Source organism: Apteryx rowi, unplaced genomic scaffold (assembly GCF_003343035.1).
Source record: "Apteryx rowi isolate R43461 unplaced genomic scaffold, aptRow1 scaffold_226, whole genome shotgun sequence".
Lineage (NCBI taxonomy): Eukaryota > Metazoa > Chordata > Aves > Apterygiformes > Apterygidae > Apteryx > Apteryx rowi.
The window spans coordinates 1,051,678-1,073,102 of NW_020448597.1; the positions used below are offsets into that span (position 1 = coordinate 1,051,678).

The 21,425-nt window shown below is 34.9% G+C and overlaps 1 protein-coding gene across 13 annotated transcripts in view; it reads left to right on the plus strand.

Annotated features, from left to right (window-relative positions):
* Nucleotides 1-21,425, plus strand: part of VPS50 (VPS50, EARP/GARPII complex subunit) — a 104,671-nt gene that overhangs the window by 29,378 nt on the left and 53,868 nt on the right. For 12 of the 13 annotated variants that reach the window (XM_026065368.1, XM_026065369.1, XM_026065370.1 and 9 more), the window contains exons 10-13: nt 5,558-5,600; nt 8,629-8,727; nt 11,327-11,467; nt 16,878-17,013. In XM_026065368.1, the coding sequence (XP_025921153.1) occupies nt 5,558-5,600; nt 8,629-8,727; nt 11,327-11,467; nt 16,878-17,013 (419 nt within the window). The remainder of the gene's footprint in view (nt 1-5,557; nt 5,601-8,628; nt 8,728-11,326; nt 11,468-16,877; nt 17,014-21,425) is intronic. The other variant, XM_026065359.1, reaches the window with a different exon arrangement.

The following is a 21,425-nucleotide window of genomic DNA, read 5'->3' on the forward strand; positions in this document are numbered from 1 at the left end:
AGGAGTAAAATGAAGGGAATTTTGATGTTTCATAGATTATGATGATCATTAGATTTTCTTGTTTAATTTAAAATTCTAACTAAAAATAATAAATGTGTGAATTTTGGCATCATTTGAACTCCTGTCAAAATGTTCTCTGACTTCGAAGGGCTAAAATCTATGGCGATGTATGGTTTGTTGCAACTTCAAAGTAATTACACATAACCTTTAATTTCAGTTTTGCTTTTGAGGTATGGTTGTCTCAGGATCTGAAGGTGCAGCAAAAGGACTGTATAAAATTAGAACATTGAACTTGAAAATGAGTTTTACCTACTTTGAAGTATCAGATTTAAAAATTGCTTCTTGTTTTCTTTTTAATTCTATAAAACTTGTGTGTGGATGTAGATTGAATATACAGTGAACATTTGCCTAAATTACTTGAAACAACTCCCACTCTATTAAAAATTTGAATCCCTTTCCTGTACAGTGGTGAATGAAAACTATTTTTTATTCATTCAAAAGAGGAAAAATGGCTTGGTGGTGTCTCTGTCCTTCACAATTCAATTGTTGAGAAGCAGGATGACTCCTGAACAATTTTCTGCTCTGACTCTACCTTCTGTAGAGAGATGAGCCTTATGGTCTTCCATACCTGGGTCTCATCAGTAGTGTCTTCATTCATTCGTAAGCTCTCCTTGGCGTTTATTGTTTCAGTTGTTCTGTGGATGCAAACATAAATCTAATTTATTCTGCAAATCTCTTGCATTTTTTCTTTTGGAGAAATTAGTAACATTAATTCACCTTGAAAAGGCAGCTTGAATTCTTAGACTGTTTTACAATGCTTGTTTGGAAGAACTTACTCTCTTGAGATTTAGGTTAATTAGATAGTTTCTTTGACTTAAACTTTGTTTTATATAAATGATATGAAAGTTAGTACTATTTTAAAGCACTATTGTACTATTTGTATTATTTTAAAGTATTTTAAAGTTGTACTATTTTAAATCACATAGCATACTGACAAGATTCACAGAAAATAGCTGTGAGGATTTACTTTATTGTTGCACGCAAAAGGATATACTTGTATCCAAAGAAAACAGTTTCTTGAAAGAAAGGATGATAGAAAAATCGGTGCACACACTATACCTGGTAAAAGTGTCCTTTGGCTTTCATAGCCATGTAGAGGTTTAATCATCTTACAGAAACAGAAGTATGTTGACTAAACTGATTTGCTCTGAGAGCTCCAACTTTCATGGTTGAAGTCGTAAAGAATAAGTTATTGTTCAATGTTTGTTCTAGTGATAGCTCCAGGTCTCCTTATGCTGCTTCTTTACTTTGGGATAGGTTACTGAGCTTATTTTTGTTTGCACTGAGAGAGCAAAAAGACATTTCAGCTGTAAATACGAGCCTCATTACATACATTTCAGTCCCTGTGTACTGTTTTACTTCCAGAAGTCTGTGAGATGATGTATTGTATGGCATAATGTCTTGCTAGTAGGGTATTGGGCTAAAAGAATAAATGCCTTTTGCATTTGTGTTTGGTTTCATAGTAAAAACAGTTATTCAAGAAGTTGTACAAGTGCTGACATTTTAAAAATGCAATTTCCATGTGGTTCTGTGTTATTAGGAGCCATCACCTCTGTATCTTATCATGAAATTTTCATAATATCACTTGGATTGTCCACTGTCCACGTGACGAGAATCAGTGTATTCCTTCAGAGAGTTGTTCTTCAGATTTTTCTTATTAGATGGTGGTAGGAGTTGTGGGTTGTGAGTAGCTGTTACTAAACAGCAGCATGGGATTTAAATCTTTCTATCAAGTGTGTAGATTTCATTAGTTCTGTATAAACATAATTTGAAGAGACAAGTACTTCAGCTTCCCTGCTAAGACCTTTTTAGTTTTAAGAGTGGCTGCTCATCCTCCTTTAAAATAATAGACTGGACTTCTATTTACCTTTGTTTTCCACTATCTTTCTCCTAGGGCAGCTCAGTACTGGTGCTGCATTTCTTGCTAGCATTATGTGGTCCATTTTGGTTTAGGAAAAAAAAGTCTTTTCTGTTCTACTTGTTGATTAGTTCTGATGGGAGTAGACTCCCTTGAAAAACCCTTAGGAAAATGTAATGTCAGATAATAGGACCACTTTGTCTATTGCATTTGGGTCTAAATGTTCCTTCTGTTGTATTGCAGTGGATGTACCTTCTAAAAATGTGCTAATTTAGATTTGTATGGATGGGGATGCAAAAAAATTACTTCTAATATGTTTTTTATGAATGAAATGAATGCCTTGAATTAAAGGCTCAATTATGGTAAATGGACTTTCATAATAATCATGTGGCCATTATGTCCGAGCAGTAGTTGAATAATTGCGGCTTAGAAAATGCATTCCGTTTGAGCTGGACACTACATTTCTACATGTACTTGATCAAAGCAATATTTCTTAGGAAATTGTGATCCCACCTCCATCTCCCAGTTTGGTCTACATACACTTAGGCCCTGATCTTGCAAACACTTGCATATATCATTGCTTACTTGAATAAATAAACTAGGGATGTGTGTTTAAAACTGGTGCCTGAGCCCCTGCTTGAATGGGATGACAGCACTGTCACGGTTGGTGTAATAGGTATGGCCAAGAAACTTGTGGCAGTTTTACTTTGGTTTTGTGTTTCATGTGGAACAAGATATTTGAATTTCTCCTCCTCTCCCAAAAGAGAAGAAACATGCGCTGTTCCAGAACAGCTAAGATCTTGGGGAGAGGGACATTTGCTAGGAATTGGGCAATGCAGGCTCAGGGCCCTAGTCTGCCCAGATCTCCCGTGTTCCCAGGTGATCTGTCTTGCCAGCAAGCCATTTCTTTTATAGCTTCAAAGAGCTAGGAGTGAGAGGAAGCAATATTTTTTTCAGGTTCCTCTGTTGAGTTCAATATGATTTTTGTGGTCTCTATCTTAGCTGTGGGGGTTCATATCTTTGGGACTCTGTTATGTTGTAATTCTGGTTTATTCTGTTTATCATCAAGCAAACATTTGTACTGGGCATGTATTATACTAACAATGAAAGTGAAATATGTTCTTAAGTAAATCAGTTGTAGTGTCTGACACTGGCAAAGTGGCACATAAGCTATTGAAAAATTAGTTTCTTTCTCTCTCTCTCCCCTTCCCCCCTTTTTTAAATTTACTTAATCTTCTTGTGCTTTGTCCTAAGTCAGTTTGTAGTTGAATCTTCCTTCCTATCCCGAAGTTCACATCTATTTTTGATAGATTGGGAAAAAGAAGAAAAATAAAATGCTAAATTATTGAGGCCTGAAAGAAGACTCTACAATAAATAAATTTACTAATAAAAGGATCTTTTTATTCATAGATCTTAATGCTGCATTGATTAATGACTTATTTTCTTCAGGGGATGAAAATAACTTGCAATGAGGTGCTTAGCATATCACTTGCATGCAATTAAACATTGAGTCAGGTTGGATTGTTTCAGTGCTCAGTCTGAATCAGGGTGATTTTTTTGTTTTTCTGAGACACTGTAAACAGAAATGATATCTTCCCCTGTTTTATCCAGGTTTGCTTCTTTCATAAGATATCTAGGAGTAAAACTAAGCCTTGCTGGAATCTTCTTACTGAAGAAGACACCAATTGATTGTATAAGTATGTTTAAGATCTTCCAAATGGAAAACCGTAATAATGACATGTAACATGTTCAGCACACATTGAAATTACACTTCAAAATTTAAAAAAAAGGRCTTAAATGGGTGTACTGCACCAAGGGAAAGTGTGACATACTACTGTAATAATTGCAAGCTGAGGCTTGCCTCTAAGAGTAGTGGAAATAAGGAACTAGTTTTCATGAGGACCTATGCTAGTGTACAAATTAAATCAGTCAAATGGGATCACCTGCAATAATGAAGACTTGGTTTCAGGAGCCCAGAAAGTTTTTTCAGCCCTCCATTGCAGTAGTTGAGCAAGTTCTTCATGTGTGTGAGCAGCGGAGGTGAAAAATCCATGTGTATTTTTAATTTAATTAGAAAAGCACTATAAGAATTAGAAAAGGTAAAGAAATGCTAGATTAGCAGCAGCACGTTCATGACATTTATTTGAAAACAATTATACAATTATACAATTAGTCTTGTATTCTTATGATACCTGCTGCTGTTTGGGGCTTCATAAATTTTCATAGGATTTCTACTAGCACAATTGCTTAACTTGTTCAGTCTATGCGTAGTTTATCTATGAATTACATGTTTTTTCCCTAATGTCAATAGCTTCTGTATTTTAGACTAGTTAATGTCAGTATATAAATTGGCTAGATTTTTATACACTGGCGGTGATAGTCCATGCTCTGCTTAATTCTAAAAGTGGAAAGAAGGGGTGTTTCTGTGTGTGGAGCAGTATTCTTACACTTGTTCTAGCCTCTTCCTGCCAGATAAAAGAACTAGATTAACCAGAAGTACTCCTGAAATCTAGTTGGAGTTGTAGTGATGTGAAGTTGTTATGGGAGATAATCTGTTTGAAAGTCTGTTGCATATGGATAAACAACAAAGAATTCTTGGGTACCAGATTTAGGGTTTAATAGCAGCTGCTCTTTTAAAGTTTTTTTTCTATTTAAACCTTTCTTTGAATGGTTTTCTGTCCAGGATATCTAAGAGAACAACAAAAAAGGAAGGATGATGGGTGTATCACTTAAATGGAGAGAGCTAAGTTAGGAAGCTAGAATCCCTTGTTACTGTAGGCCCCTTAGGAGAAGGTTCAGAGCACAGAAGTTGTCTAAAATTAGGTGATGTGATTATCCCATCAAACCTTTATCCTTTCCATGTTGAAGAGAATATCCTGTTTCTGTGTTATTTCTACCCTTCCAAACAGTATTTTGTGCCTTTTCCAGCTGGTGTTCCAAAATTTAAAAGCTGATTGTTGGAAGGGAACAGTTGTGCGCTTCTTTGTCCAAAATAGCTTCTCYGATGGTAGCTATTCTTGTTAGTCTTTCTGTACCAAATACATCTCAGACAAGTGAACTGATGGTCTTAAAAAGATTTTCTGAGAGTTGTGTAAGTTTAAGTTCTGACTTGTTTTTCTTTGCAAATTGAATAATCATTTTTCCTGTAACTTCTATAAAGGTTCCGGAGCAATGGATAAAAATTACTGTACCATAGTTTACAAAGACCTGACAGCCCTGACCTTTTGGGGTATGCTTTCCTTTAGACCAGAGWGCAGAATCAAAACATTTAGAGCACAAGTTTCTTGGGGGTTGTGAATGTCTTTGAACAGTTGGGTAAATCGTAGCAGGATGGGGTGCTGCCTGGGGCTTTTTCACACTGTTGCAATATAAACCTGGAATAATGTGCTGCTGTAACACAGATATTTTAATTTCAAGTGTGAAGAGTACTGCAAATGCAGATAAGTGCCCTTCGGTAGTAACAGTAGTGCGGTGGTACTAGTCTGAGACAATAATGGCAGGTTAGTGATATATGATAAATTACTATGTTATGACTTGGAAGGAGGAAAATGTGCTTTTTATAAACAAGAAACTTGATGTGAAGTTTTAATATGATTGGCAGTTTGATTTTTTGAACACTCTCTTTTTTTTAATTAATAGTGAGTTGAATTCAAAACTGCTTGACACTTTGGAACAAATAGAGGTAAGAATTAATAATTTGATGTTTAGCATATGTTAGTATTTTAGCCTTTAGTATTAAAACTTTTTAATGCACTGTTATTAGCAGGTACAGTAGATACATATTTCTTTCAAATATTGTCTTTGGGATATTGTAATCATTGCCATTCACACAACATTTTGTGCTGAAATCTACTTAAATGCTTTATAATATGGTATCAAACTTGTGAGGCCAGTTCACATATGGTGCCAATGCTTAATGGTAAAGCAATCAAATACAATAGGCTCATAGTGTATCTTTGCTCCAGTATTTCAAATGCTATTTGCATAATGAAGGTGTATGGTGGTTTCAGTCCATGAACTGCTGTGAATTCTGTATACCGCTTCTGAATAGCTGTGAAAAGTAACCGTGAATAGCAAACCTACTGCCGATAGATTTGGATAAGCTACGCAGGAGATGAGTTTCATTGGAAATTTTAGAAGTCAGCAAACTGCTGGGTAGGGCCAGTGCTAAGGCATAGCAAGTGAGACTTGAATAGCTAGGAAAATACCATAAAGGCATAGGATTAGTTTAAGTCGGTAGATAGTATCATCACAAAACAAATGAATATAAAATGGTAAGTTTCTGGCTGGAAATAGGTGGTTTAAAAAAAAATTTTTTCTTGAACAATAGCATCTGGGAACAGCCTTCTCAAGAAGAAATTCTTTTAATTCCATTACTAAATGTTTTTGAACTTGGAAGGCTTTTCTAAGAAATCTAGTAAGAGTGTATAATGTATATGTAGTGCATGTAATGCGTATATGTGTATAATGTAACATAAAGCAGGAAACTGGATCAACTATTCCAGCAAATCTCTACTCCTCTAATCGGGTGCTCTTTGGAAAGTCAGATTAGTGTAGGTATTATTGCACCTCATCATTTAATTCCCTGTACAATTAGAATTTTGTTAAATTTCCTTCATTTCTTCTTTTGACCTTTCGCTTTCTTGCAAAGCTTTTCTTTCTTCTTTTATTGTACCACTGATAAGTGCCTCTATTCAGTATATGGCTGGTTCAAAAGAGTTAATGATATGACTGCTTTCATTTCCTCATCTCACCCATGCCAGGCATTAAACTCATCTTTTCCAAGATTATTTTATTACTCGTATTTCATTCCCATTACTTTCATTTACTTGCAATTTATTCCTTAGGAGCAAACGTTGATGTTGCTTAAAAGGAGACATGCACCAACCAACATGGCACATTTTACTAGATTTTGTATAGGCAGAATTTGCTCTGCAAAGATGTTACTGAGAGGAACTAAAGATGTAAGTGAGTCAGAGCTAGCTCAATAATTGTATTTGAGTTGTTTATTACTTGAGAATTTATAGAATGATTTTTTTCCTTCCCCGAAAGTATGATTTTTCTGCTGGAATTGATTATGTCCATACATACAGGAGAAGTTAATGTCAGGTCATCTTGACATTCATAGAGTGTTCCTGTGCAAATATATACTCTAATTCATATAGACTCATATTCCACTAATTAGTATTTTAATTACTCTTCTCAATAGTTGAATGACTCTGCTTAGATCAATTTTTTTTTTTTCCTCTCCAGGTACTTTACTTTTTTTAAATTGACATTACTCTTACACTGTGTTACAAATAATTTTCAAGGTGGTTATAGTGGAAAAGACCATAGAAAAATCTAACTGAAAAGATTAGTATACTCTGATTAAGAACTCTGTGGTCAGTGTGATATCCTTGTTTCTGTCTTTGTACAGCTGTTCTGCGTGAAATAAGGGAAGAAAAAATATTTTTTGAAATCAGTATATGGTAATCCTTTAAAGAAGTTCTGACTCTTCAGGTTGCTTGTCCTTTTACCATTTTGCTTAGAAAAATAAATGCATAGTTTCTGATTGTACTCTAGTCTCCTTTTTTTGTGCTTAAAGAAAATACTGACTACTTGGAGAACCAAATCTTTAGGGTTAAAATCCATAGCTGTTTTGTGGCTAATCAAGTACTTCATGACAAATTTTCAGCAGAATAAATTAAAAGTAGATAGTGCCTAAACAAGCTTCTTGTGTGTGGATTATGCTTGCAGGAGCAAGATTGCATTGCAAGATCCTTAGTTAATAATAATTGAAGTGGCTTTAGTGACTAGCAGGGAGAGAAAATATCTGCTAGCTACATATATTATTGATTCATGGTTTCTTTTCTTGTATTGTTGGCTGAAAATAACTAGAGTTAGTCTGTTTATCTCTGAATATTTTACAGGGACAAAGTGAAAATTATGTTATGAAGTTGTACAGGCAAATTCTCAGAAGCCTTATTAGCTAGTTATTAAGTACCTGGTCCTATTTTATTTTTTCATTCAGTGCACAGTGGATGGTCTTCATTTATTGCAAAACTGTTAGGTATTTTTGTTCAGACACTGCTCTGATGACAAAACTAGTAATCTTATGTGTGTGCTTTTTTTTTTCCTCCTATGACTCTGATCATTGTGCTGGTACAGTACTCCATAAGTGATTTATTTTTTTTCACGATGAACTTGTAAGCCAGGTAATGTTATTCCCATTTTGTAGACAGCAGTGTGAGGCTTCAGAAGTCTATGAATGAATAGCTTAAGCTGGAACACCTGTGGAGCATTTTCATTTTTTCCCCCCAGAGCTTTGTAACTTGGTCCAGTGGGGGTTTTCCTTAGGAGTAGGAATGAACTTTTCCCACCCTGTTACAAGTCCAGGCTCTCTCATATCGTGGTGCTTGACCTTCTCAAAGTAAATGCTGCTTTGGATTTGACTTCAGCAAAGCAGTAGACTTTTTACTATCCTTGTTCTTTGGAATAGAGGAGCCATTTGGCTGACAGAAAAATAGAATTGCAGCCTGCAGTACTTCAGTCTGAAACAAGTAACATTTGAGCACCTAAAAATAGTACTATAGTGTACAGTCTTGGCTACTTTACAAGCGTTATTGTCAGCATTGCTTAAATATCCTTTACTAAGTTGCTAGTGTTTAACTTATTATTTGGCTTGTTTTTATTAAATGTTTGACGTACTTTTGTCTTTGTTTATATAGGAACAATTGGATGTAGCACTCTCTAAAATATGCAAGAACTTTGATATCAGTCATTATACCAAAGTTCAGCAGGCTTATAGATTGCTTGGAAAAACACAGGTTAGTACTCATACATGACATTACATGACTTTTACAGAACACAAGTCATGCTGTAACAATGCGAAGCTTTAAGTACTGTGATGGAAATTTGTTTTCCTAATGCTGATGAATCTTGCTGAGTGTATTTACAAAGACTTTTATAATTCTCAGTTATTTTAACAATAATTGCTAAAGGTAAACCGTTTAATACTACAACATATAGCTTGTTAGACATGGTTTATCTGTAACAAATCTGTATTTGGGCTGTGTTTATAATGTTACATGTAGTGTATTTGGGCATGTGAATGCTTTTTCTTTCTCTTTTAGCTAGGTCCTCATTACTGAGTTGTGTACAGCCTGCAACTTATGAAGTATGCAGTCACATTTTATATTGTACTTTAATACGACAGGAATCAAGAGTTTTGAAGATGAAAGGAGTGTTGTTTTTTTTGTTTGTGGGTTTTTTTGGCAATAAGATGTAACACAGCACGTCAGGGATATAGTGTAGGCATGTCCTAGAAGTTGCACCTCTGTGAGCTTATAGCCTTTTATGTAAATAGCAGTAGGTCTGAACTCTCCTATGGGATGCAGTTCTCTTTCGTTGATGCCTGTCTCGAGGCTTCGGGTGGTTTCTCTGGGGACATGGGAAGCCTTTGCATTCTGAAGCAGATACTAGGTGGGGGAGCTACCACCTAGATGCTGTGAAGACAAAGGGGGCTGGAAGAGGAGGAAGTCCTGGAGGCAGTTCTTGCCAGTGACCATTTCTCACAAGGAGAGGCTAAGCATGGTGGTGCCAGTGTAGCCATGATGTTCTGGCTTAGAGAGCAGATTCCTCCAGAATGTTTTAGGTGCTGAAGATCATATCCAGGTGCTTTTCCTCTGATGAAGACAGGAAAAGAACTACACTTGTTCTTTATTCTGTTTTTTTAATGTTGTTTGTCAATATTCAGAAGTGTGGCTGATGCTAGGATGCATTTTTTTTGGTTTTGGTTTTTAATTTTTGTTTTTTGTTTGTCTGTTTCTTCCTAATTAGAACCTTTTTAGCAAAGTTGCGCTCATTTTCTGTGACTTGACTGTGATAACAGTGTAGCTTTGCAATAGAAGATAAATTGATTTCTCTTTCCCTGCTTTGAAAATGTGTAGAATTATTGGAATGCCTGAAGATTGCAACCTAACATCAAGAAGAAGATTAATTAGACTTTTCCTTTACTAGTGCTTTGTATGCAATCTCTTTATTTATTGAATGAGAGATGTAATGCATGCACTTTAAAGCAGATGTAATGCATGCACTGCTCTGAACTCTAATGTATATGTTGAGAAAGGCAGATTGTTGTTGGAGAGAAACTGAGTTTCCAAACAAAACATAAGATCAGTATTATTTTTTTACTGCATAGTTTTAGCTGCGCTCTCTCTTTGTGGTAGTGTGACTTGCTTTTGACTTTTCTCTCCTTGTTACTAAAGGATGCATTTTGAACTTGTTCTGCAAAAAAATTTAATTGCATCATTATTGAAGTCTCTCCCATTTTGACCCCTTCTCATTAAACAAATTCACAAGAATCTCTTCACACATCAATCTCTTCTTTTCATTTGTCATTCTGTTTTCTTTGTTTGACTAATTCAAGTTCGGACTAGTGGGTAAAAGAATGATTATTTGCAATTCTGTTTTGACTTGGATAGAAGCAGAATTGCTTGTTCATTTCTTATGGCAGAAATGAAGTTTTCTTGTCAGTAGCTGAGAAGAATATCAAATAGCAAGTAGTGAAACTGAACATTTTCAAATCTGCAGGACCTGATAACTTACATTCCAGAATATCAAACGTTTTTCATCAATTCTTTTGTACCTTATATACTGATTATTAGCAAATTTTGAAATAGAGGATTCAGGGTATCTGAAATGGACTAATGTTATGTACAATTTCTTAAAAAGGGTAAATTCAGGAAACAGCCTGACCTGAAACTCAGGCTTGATTATGGAAAAGCTTATATGATTATAATATTGCTTTTTAGTACATGTAACAATATTCTTTGTTTTTCTGAAAGAAAGTAAGTTAAATAAGTTTTGCTAAACAAACGTTATATTTAGTTTTTATTGTGAATATGGGCTTAGTAAGGAGAAATTTATTGGTGTGATATACATGCCCTTCTGTAACACTTAATCATTATGTCCTTCAAGGAAAAAATCAGTATGCCAGATGAATGTATTAAAGACTTAATTGTGGTTTTAGCTTTATTAAGTCAAAAGGGAATATTTTTCTTCTAGTTGGAAGTGTTTCCTGGGGGGGGGGAAATAGCATTGATCTCAATTGATTGCTTTTTGATGCATTCCTCAGTGATTGGGAGGATGAACGAATGACTTTTTACTAGTGATAAAGTCAGAAAACTGGTCAATTGTAGTGGAAGGAGGGCAGGGGAAACTGATTTTTCTAGTAATACCTGAGCTTTTTACATTGCTGTATTTTAATGTTGCTAAGTCCTATGTTAGATATTTTTGAAATGAAGATTGGAGGCCATACTTACTCTCTCCCATTTTCAGTATGGGGAAAAAACTTAAACCAGAAGGCTGTGGCATATGACAAATTGAGTCCGACTATTTGATTTTATTTTCCTCCTTTTCTTTCAGACAGCGATGGACCAGCTACATATGCACTTCACTCAAGCCATTCACAACACTGTGTTTCAAGTAGTCCTTGGATATGTGGAGCTTTGTGCAGGAAACACAGATACCAAGTTTCAGAAGCTACAGTACAAAGATCTCTGTACAGTATGTGATTTTTTGCATATGTGTATATTTTTGAATCTGAATTTTTCCACTGTGATGCAAGCATCCTTTATACCACTAAGTACTCAGTTATTAAAATAGCAGTGCGGTTACTATAGTTTCTTAATACAATTCGTAGGCTAATTGAGAGAATGGTTATTTACAACATAATGTTAGTTTTGATTAAGCTGATTCTTAGCACTTTGTTAGCGCACACACCTTCTAAATAAATATAAAGTAAATCATAGGATGTGAATAGGAGACCATTACTTCAACTCCTATGTTGAAGGAAGTTACTGGGACCAGTATAAGCCCTGAATTTTATTGTTGTAGATTTAGACTCAGATTCCCAATTTCTGTAATATTTTATACAACTTTTCAGTAAGGTTTCGTGTAATGATATTTACTTAGAGACTTCCCATTACTTCTAAGTTTGTATTAGATTCATTGCACTCTTTGTATCAAAGTAAGGGACAGTTACCATACTAAGATGCAAAAGTTTGATGATGGGCCGATTATGGACTGGGCATAACCATGACTTTAATGTAGATTTTAAATGTTGCTTCTTGCATCTGTGTATTTAGCTTGCTTTTTTTTTTTTTTTAAAGTTTTGTTCTTAGAAAAAATTACTCTATTTTGACTAGTATTTTTTGTTAATTCTTTAATTTCCTTCACTTGTGGTCTTACTGCTACACCCTGAGAGATTTTCTTAAACTTTGAGGGGGCGAAGGGGAAGAGTATGAGATATTTTAGGCAGTCATAACATAGAAAGAATATTTCAAGTTTTAAATCAGTCTTAAGTTCTTTATGAAGTATATTTCAGTCACAGACTAAGCTGTCAAATACTATCATACTTTATCAACTCCACTTCTTGTCTCCATCAGTTACAACTTATTAATTCAAAGTACAATCACACGGAGATTGAAGTTCATATTCTGATCCAGCTTCTGTTCTTTCATTTCTTAAATCTCCTGGGATTGCATAACTTCAGCTAGTAAATGACACCTCTGCATTGAAAATCATTTTATTTTAAAGGGCGCTGTCCCTTTTTACTTCAAAGGCTTATGAAATCCAGGAGTCTTCATATGAGAGAAAGTGCGTTATGAAAAATTGATTTATTGGGAGTAGTTGACATAATTGTTAATGAACAGAATTAGTAAGATTCCAGGTATTGCACTTCACTGAGACAAGTATTAGTTGAAAAAAGGCAGCAAACCCTGATGTCTGTTCACCATTCTGCAGTCCTTTCGTATGGTCTGCTTTAAATCTTCAGGGGTTTTTTTTATTTTCTTTTCTTACAGTTTTTAATGCACAGTTCTTACGAGTTTTTTGCTTTACACTTCTAAAAACCCTTTGGTATTTATCATTGTTTGCTAATATTTATGATGCTAAGCCCATTTATTTAGATTTGGGAACAGTGCTACTGAGCTCCTTCTTGCATTTTGTAAAGTATGGATTGTGTGATGCCTACTCTTCAGTGTTGAAGGATTTTTCAGGTTACTGGAAATATTACATTTTGTAATTCACAGAAAGAGGGTGGCTTTAACTGTGTGTTTACACACAGTAACATTGCTACCTCATTATTTTTGCTGCTTGTTTTTACTTCTGCAAAATCCTCATGAGATGCATGAGATGAATGCTGCAGTAGTTTCCTTTAAACTTAGTGAAATTTCTTTAGTGTGTTGGTAACAATTATGTATTTAGGGGCTGGCAGCAAAGGGAAAACTTAAGCTAACATTTGGTCTCTGTTCCTACCTTATAGTTATCCAGGACTTCTAGGAAACTACATTCTTCTCTTCACTTCTGCACCGGGGTGCAGAAATTGGCACAGATCTTGACTGATTACTCTGTACTGCAGTAATTGCAATCTTACGGAGAACAAAAGACTTGATGCAAGATTGTAAGATGCTTGTTCAGGCTTCCTGTTCCCCTAATGGACTCAGGATTCTTAGATTTTCAGATCTAATTTCCTGAAGCAACTTTTTCTTCTTTTTCACACCCTTGATTTATACATTCCTGAGTCTGGTGCTTCTGAAATGCTGTTGTTGCTCTGAAATAGCTCATATGGTATTTTTCTCATTTAAGATAAGTGGGACTAGTACAGTAACCAAGCCCAACTGGGCTTAAATGCAGTTGTAGTGCATCTGTGAAAATCAAAACACTGAATAAGCTGAATATCATAGCAGTTCCATTTCTAACTTTCTGTAGGAAAAAAACTTAGCCTTTCATTTCTTATATTTGATTGTGAGAGAATAAAATGTCTAAGACTAAAATATCAGCCTTATTTCTCTGTATCCACTTTGAATTAGGACCCTCTACAATCAACCCACTGTCAAACCAGGATGCTCTTAACATTTAAGTGGCTATGGAGTGCTTAGTCTCATTAAACAACAGAAGTCATATAAAATTAGTCTTCCTTTTTGGTTAGACTTCCTCTTGCGTTTTTCTAAAAATCTTTCCAAATGAACTCATTTAGCTTATGTCTGTTTTATGTGTGTGTGATTGTGTTTTGGGGGGAGGGGGCTGGTTTTTGTTTTGGGTTTTTTTGGTTTTTCCTCCCTCTCCCCTCCATCTCCCTCAAATTAAGATCCTGGATTTTTTAATGTTTTTTAAAGAACAATTTTTCAGCAGTTCCTAGCCATTTATGTAATTTATACACCTATGTCGTTTGAGTCATTGTTTCCTTGTTAAGCATCTCTTTTCCTAGAGATATACCATGCCCTAACTCCTACATACTTTCTACTTTTGAATAATACTGGAGCAGGGGAGAATTCTGCTGTTTCATCTTTAAACTTTGATTTTTCTTTATTCTAGCATAAACAGTTGGATTTCCTTAAATTTATTTCCTTAATCTAAATGGAATTATCTTGGGATCTAGTAAGTGATCCTTTCTTGTGTGCGCTTGTTAACCACCTTGAAGTCAATATATCTTGAAGTATAACGATCTGGAGAACCTGAGTTTATATTTTATACCTACTAAAAGCACTGATGTATCTGGTAGATCTATTTACATGAATTTAACTTATATCTACCAGCTCCTAGAAAAGTAAACTATGTATCTTTTTGGTCATGAATACTAATTCTGTATTTCGGGGGTAGTATTAACATATTTAAAGAACTAGGAAATGTTTCCTTACTGTAAAGGAACATCCCATGTTTTGAAAGGGCTGTTACAATATTCCTATAGTTGATGGTCCAAACTGTTTTTGTTTTTCTGTACAATTGAAAACCAGGTGCTTCTATGGTGAAAAACGGTAACAGTAACATTACCTAAGCAGCTGGCAGAGGAAATTATTGAAACAGCTGTTGAAATGGCAGGATGAATTATTGCTTAAATGATTAACTTACTACCCTATTTTGTATATTTAGCAAAGGTATATAGTGTCTGAGATTTACTGCATTATTGAGATGCATTAATGTAGATCAACTCTCCAATAAAAGGCGGTGTTTTCATTTTAGGAAAAAGTGGCACTCTTAATTGGTGGGTGTGTGGTGGTGGTGTTTTGTGTGTGTGTGGTTTGTTTGTTTGGGTTTTTTTTGTTTAAGCCCAGAGGGTTTTGGGGGTGTTTTTTGTTTGTTTTTCTTTTGGTACATCCAGGATGCCTAATTTATATACTTGAGGCAGCTCTGGTTTCATAGGGGAGAGAACCAGAATAACAGTTCTTTTAAAAGAATTGGAAAAGGCATAATGATTAATATGAGCCCTTCAGATACTTTTGCTAGTAACATCTATTAATGCTAAAGAACAGTTTTCATGAGTGCTTAATCATAAGCAGAGTGTAGGAGAATATGAATGGCTCAAGCAATATATCCTACTGCCAGGAGTATTATTTAGGCTTAGGAAACTAGAGAGTATGACTAAATAGAAAATACAGATGTGCAATTTATAATTTTTTTACCCAAAAGCTGAAAAATGTGAGGGACTTGTGGTGCATCTGCATTTACTAGGAAATCTGTCCAATTTAATGTTTATTATCAATTAAACTTAATATTCAGTCAGTTATCAAGGTTTTGTTGCACTTCCTTGGTAAGGAAGGACACTTAGTGTTTAGAAAGCCACGGTTACATCAGTGAATGACCAAACAATTCAGAGTGGTGATAGCTTTGATTAAGGTTTTGCCCTCTGTACGGATTGCTTTGTTTGGTTACTGTAGTGGTTGTGTTCACAGCACCACAGTTAAGGAAGCTGTTGTTTTGTGAAGTATTGTGTTGTAACTAATGCTTTCATATCTTCTTAAATGTACACTTGGGTTAGCAAGCAGTGCCACTATTTTGAATTCATAGAACTGTTCATTGGTGGGCAGACTTCACCGAATCACAGAACGGTTGAGGTTGGAAGGGACCTCTGGAGATCATCTAGTCCAGCCCCGCTGCTCAGGCATCCTGGGTATTAACCATTAGATCTTAAACGTCAGGAAAACATCAAGGAAGGAAAAAGCGATTTGGCAATATTTGTTGAATGGTTCTTGCTTTTCTTTCAGAGATGTCCACATGGTAAAAGCTGACTCTCTTAATCTTGCAGAAGACACCTGTTTTCTGCAACAGTGTTAATTTGAAGTGTTGACTTCCAGACTGCTCTGATATAATTTAAAGAATAATGTAACTGAAGCCACATTGACACAAGTGGACTTTGTCTGCCCTTGTTTATAAGCTGTGAGGCTGTGCTTCTTGACAGCAAGTGGGACAGTGGTGACTCTGTTATCGTTCCCACTCAAGCTGAGCAATGTATTTCATGCATTTTTCTTTACTCGGCCAGACCCCTCCGCAAATGCATCCCTTTACCTGACAATCTCATATTAGAAACTTCCACTGCGTATTTATCTTTTTGGTAACATTGATTCTCTTTGCCCAGTGAATATCTTAATTTGTAATTGGCTCTTTGGAGCAGTGGATGGATCGGGGAGGTAGGAAAGGTGTCATCTAAATTTTTTTTTAACTATTTAAAACTATTATTTGAACTATTTCTTTTATCCGACACTCAGTAAAATGGGGCATCAAGCAATGATGACTTTTATGTACTGCTGAAGTACAAATATTTGTATCTTTGAATTGAAGCAGTACCTGTATGTCCCGGGGGTGGCTGCACCCTTCTTTGCTGGTGAGAGATGCTGACTGTTAGAATGTACAGTTTTGTTTCTGTTTTTGCTTTGCTGTAGCATGGAGATTATAGGGATAATTATGTGGGTCAATCCAAAATGAGATGCCAAGAGGCAGACTTTGCCCTTGTAGACTGTATTTGATTAGCTGGCTAACGTCAGGGATTGGGCAGCTCTCAAATGCTTTTTAAAAGAAAACTTGTATATCAAGCACCTCAGTTGTATGGGTATGGCAGTTTTTGTATGGTTTATTTTGCCTCTGCAAAAAATGAATGCAATTGATAATAGTTTCACAGTGATATTTTGTTCTTCTGTAGCATATTACATCAGACAGCTACATTCCTTGCCTTGCTGATCTCTGCAAAGCACTCTGGGAAGTCATGCTCAGCTATTACCAAACGATGCAGTGGCATGAGACGCGTGACCAAGATGAGGCAGAAACTGTATCTTCTGGTAAGAAATTATTTTGGAAATAAAACCTCTGATATTTGAAAATATATATATATATTTTTTGTGCTCAAGTCATTAATTTATTATGTAGACGGCTTTGTGATCTTTACTCTTGAGTGCCTTCAGAATTATTGTTTATAGTGTGCAGTAATGACTTAAATACTCACTGAAAGTTTGTTGTCTTCAGTATAATGTTCTTTTAATGAATATTGTGTGCCATTGTATATGTGCCATTGCCTCAGGTATAAGCAGTTTTATTTTAAACAGTATTCATTGTTTAAAATGCTTTGAAGTCAGCTATGGTAGGCTACTACAAAGTCTTAGGAGTTTTTCTCTTAACATAAGACCCCATGTGAAATACCAGATTTTTTGGGTGATGTTGAATCTTTCACTGCATGTTATGCATAGTAGATTGGGATACTGGACTGCATATTAAGAGAGGTGACTGAAACAGTGGGGTATGATTCTGTCATAAATAATAGTCATGATTTTGAGGAAAACTGTTCTCCTGAATGTTGTCTGTCTTATGTGCTGCTGAACCTGTAATAAGACATAGCCACAATTTCCCTTCCAGAAAAAAGCAAAATCTTTATCTTAAGAAATCTTTTCTGTGAAACAACATGACCACTTTGCTTTAGATGTAATTCTRTTTTTGTTTTATATTGTTCTAGTTTGTTCTTTATGACTTGGGCACAAAACATTAATCTTTCTCAATCCTCTCAAGTACRTTTTATGGGATATGTTTTATATAAAAACAAATGTCTGGAGACAGACTTTGTTTATTTCCCCATTAACCCAAGGTACTTGCATTTGGCAGGAGGAGTACAGTGAAATTTATGGTATTAAAATTTATACAAAACTCCTATTTATTTAATCATTAGTATTGTGTTTTACTTTTATTTATCTGTAGATACAAAAGGGTGCTTCTCTGTCAAAAGACATGGAGTGTAGGAATGTTCCTACAATTTGTCCTTTCCTGATTTGTGTAAAACTTTTATTCTTTGTATTAGACTATGAGGAAAAAGAAAAAAATTGGAAATAGGAGTAAAGAACAGATCTTGGAACACTAAAATTCCTAAATTATAGTTGAAACCCATCATTTCTTTCGGAAGTCAGACTTATCACAAATTTAAAGTCTTAAAACATATGAAATTTACAATAATTCAGGTTGTCTTCCTACTTTAAGCCTGAAAAAATAATGAAAATGTTTTCTTCAGTGTCCTTCCTGTATTGCATGGATGTTTAACAAGATTTTTGTATGTGCGTTTATTCAGAGTGTTAATTCAGATTAAAGTTTTCTCAGTATTACAGAATTAAAATTCAGAGTTGAAATATTTCTTTTTTTGAGATTCACCCTGTTAAGACAGGTTCATAAGTTTTGAGTCACTTGCCCAATCTCAGTAATATTTACTTTTGTCTGAAGTTATTTTAAATGTAACTGTATTTCCTTTTCTTGTTTTATTTTTGTTGTCATCTTTGTATCAAAAAAGTTTATTATGTAAAGACGTTATGGCACTAGACCACTTGTGCAGTTCCATATGTAATTTTAATAATGGTTCCCATTAGTGTGATTACTTTTCATACACTTCAAGAAAGAAATATCATTCTCACTGTAAAACACTTTAAAAGAACCATTAAGCCAAATGAAGTGGTATATTCAATCACGAGTCATTTAAAATGTGTTCTGTGCTTTCCTTTTTAAATGCATGCTGGAGTGTTTTGGTATGTTTACTACTAATTCACTAGATCTGTGACTCAGCTTCTAAACTGCTGGAGATTTTGTGGCTTTGCTGTAATATACTGTACAACTAGAACGTATTTGAGCTAGTGTATCACTTTAAAAATGATTAAAAGAAACCTCAACAATGATAAAGCACACAAGGGAATTTTGCAAACATAATTTAGTTCAGAGGGAATATAAATATCTATAAAGTGTACATTTTTTAAAAAGTCAATGCTTATGGTGCAGTGACTATCAAACCTGTATGTGGAAGTATCATTCCGTATTGATTGATTTAACTTCTGGATAATATGCTAAAGCCGAAGAGGAAAATAACTAAGGAAAGGAGGACACATCAAAGGAACAAGGCAGTTCAGAAGACTTTGCTAAAATTCTTTCCTTAATGAAACCCTGTCGCTGTTGAAAACTATTGCGATAGGAGCAGTAGAAGAACGATTCTAACCATTGTATGTGTATCTGGCTCTTACCGTTTTGAAAACACAAAGCTATCACAGTATTTTTCTCTCATTGTGCCATTTAATATCAGCAGTCTTGCAAAGCATTTTAAGTAGATCAGGCAAATCTTGACCCTGGAGCACAAAACCAACTGTAGAGGTGAGAAACTGGACTTAGAAGACATTAATTACATAGCTCTGTCTATTTTAATAGTGTAGCTTATCCAAAAGAAGTCCTGCATGGATTATGGAAAGGATATTGCACTTCGTCTAGATCATGTATCATATATTTGTGATCACTGATGCCTGTTACAGATGTTAAAATGAACTTTGTCTGCATCTCTGAAAATAAGACTTGCTTMCTGGAAATTTTTCCTTGCAGAGTTGGTCATGGTCAAAGCATATTTTTATTTTTGTAGTACAGAATCAAAGAAAATTTAGTCTGAAAGAGACCTCTGTAGGTCAGTTTGTCCTCCCTACTCAAAACAGGGCAAACTTCAAAGTTGCATTGGGTTGCACAGGGCCATGTCCAGTTGAGTTGGGTTTTCACGTTTCATAAACATTTCTGTGAAACTGGTGTAATAGGCRTGTGTTCCTGAGGCTGATTTAACAGAAGAGTTGAAAGTGGATGCAACAGCATGATTACTATAGCATTTAAAACTCCTGACTTTACAAGTATAATCCTGATGAYAAAAGTTAATAACAATATTAATAGCTGTAATAGATTACCTGAAAAGCAAAAAGAAAATGATGTAAGATGCAGTTTTAATTCCAGTCATTTCAAAACATTCCATTTATAATATTGCATAGTACAGTAGTCTGTGCAAGTCCTGCTTGGGATTCAAAGAATGAATTTAATGACAGTGTGTGTGTTTTTCGTTTTTCTTTCTTTTTTTTTTCCTGCCTAGCAAAGATTAAASAAAAAACTTTTGTTATGACTGACGGCTGTTTTTACCAATTTTAAAGAAATACTGGGAAACCTGAAAAATTATTGTATTCAAAACAGACATCTAGAAGAATAACTCCTGGATGCTTCTGATTGTTATATTTGCATGAAGTCATGAATATTTTTATATTCTGCCATCTGTTCCAAATTCCTCAAAGCAAAAAATTGAAATGCTTGTGGACCTTTGTCCAATCCTTGATATTCAAGGAAGTTATCTTAAATTCATACATTTGTTATGTGTGAATTAGCTGCAGCACAGTTTAAAAGAATGAAAACAAGACCTCTTAACAAAATTGTCAATAATACCAAAGCAAGAGAAGGTTACTAGAGAAAATATTTCTGGGGTTATTGTTGAACAGTAGTATCCATAAGAATCTGTATCTCCAACCATTCTCATGCAAATGGTAGTGAGGGAATAAATGACACTTCAGTTGAGGCAACTGGTCTGAGTCTTGAGAATAGGTCCAAGATATTAGACTTGGCTTAGGTCTGCAGAAGTATACAGGAGAGGAGGTCCCAGAAGCTCCTAAAGAGTATGTTGTGACTAAAATAGCTATTTTTGTTTCGTCGAATAGCCAGAGAAAGGATAATTCTGATTAGTGTCTCTGAGTTATTCTCTCTGTTTGTATTTTGTTTAATGTTATATGATAAATCAGTCTTGGAAAAATACATTTGTCAGGATTATTACCTTCAGGAGAAGAGCATATTTAGGTACAGATATTAAATTATAATATATGTATGCAGTGGCTAATATGTGTTTTATGCCTTTTGTTTCATAGGGAAAATTTTCCAGTGCCTTGCAACAATAGATACAGTGTAGAATTATATTTGAGTTTTGTTTTTGCATCAAGTACCTTTTTATTTTCTCATTTTGAATAACTAGGATAAAAAAAAAAAATCTCAGAGTCTACCTGCAGAAGTAATCCCAATGACTTTAAGCAGGAAGGAGTTGAATTCAGTTTAGCTGCTTGGAAGAAATTTAATATGTATCCCTAATATAAGCCGAAATTCCCCAATGTATTTTTTAAATGTTAACTGTGTGGAGGAATCTTTCAGTTGAAAATACCAGAGCTTTTAACCTTCTGGTTATATATGTAGTATTGCACTGTTTCTATATTCATGATGTCTAGCCCCATGGACAGACTAATTTTAATTTGGCTGGCTTGAAGATTTTTCCTGGTAGCATTTGGATGTTCTCCATCATGATCACTAGCTCAGAGATGAAATTCCTTAAGCATTTAAGTATCATAATTTAACACCATTTCTAAACACACTGAATAGCTCCACTTAAAAT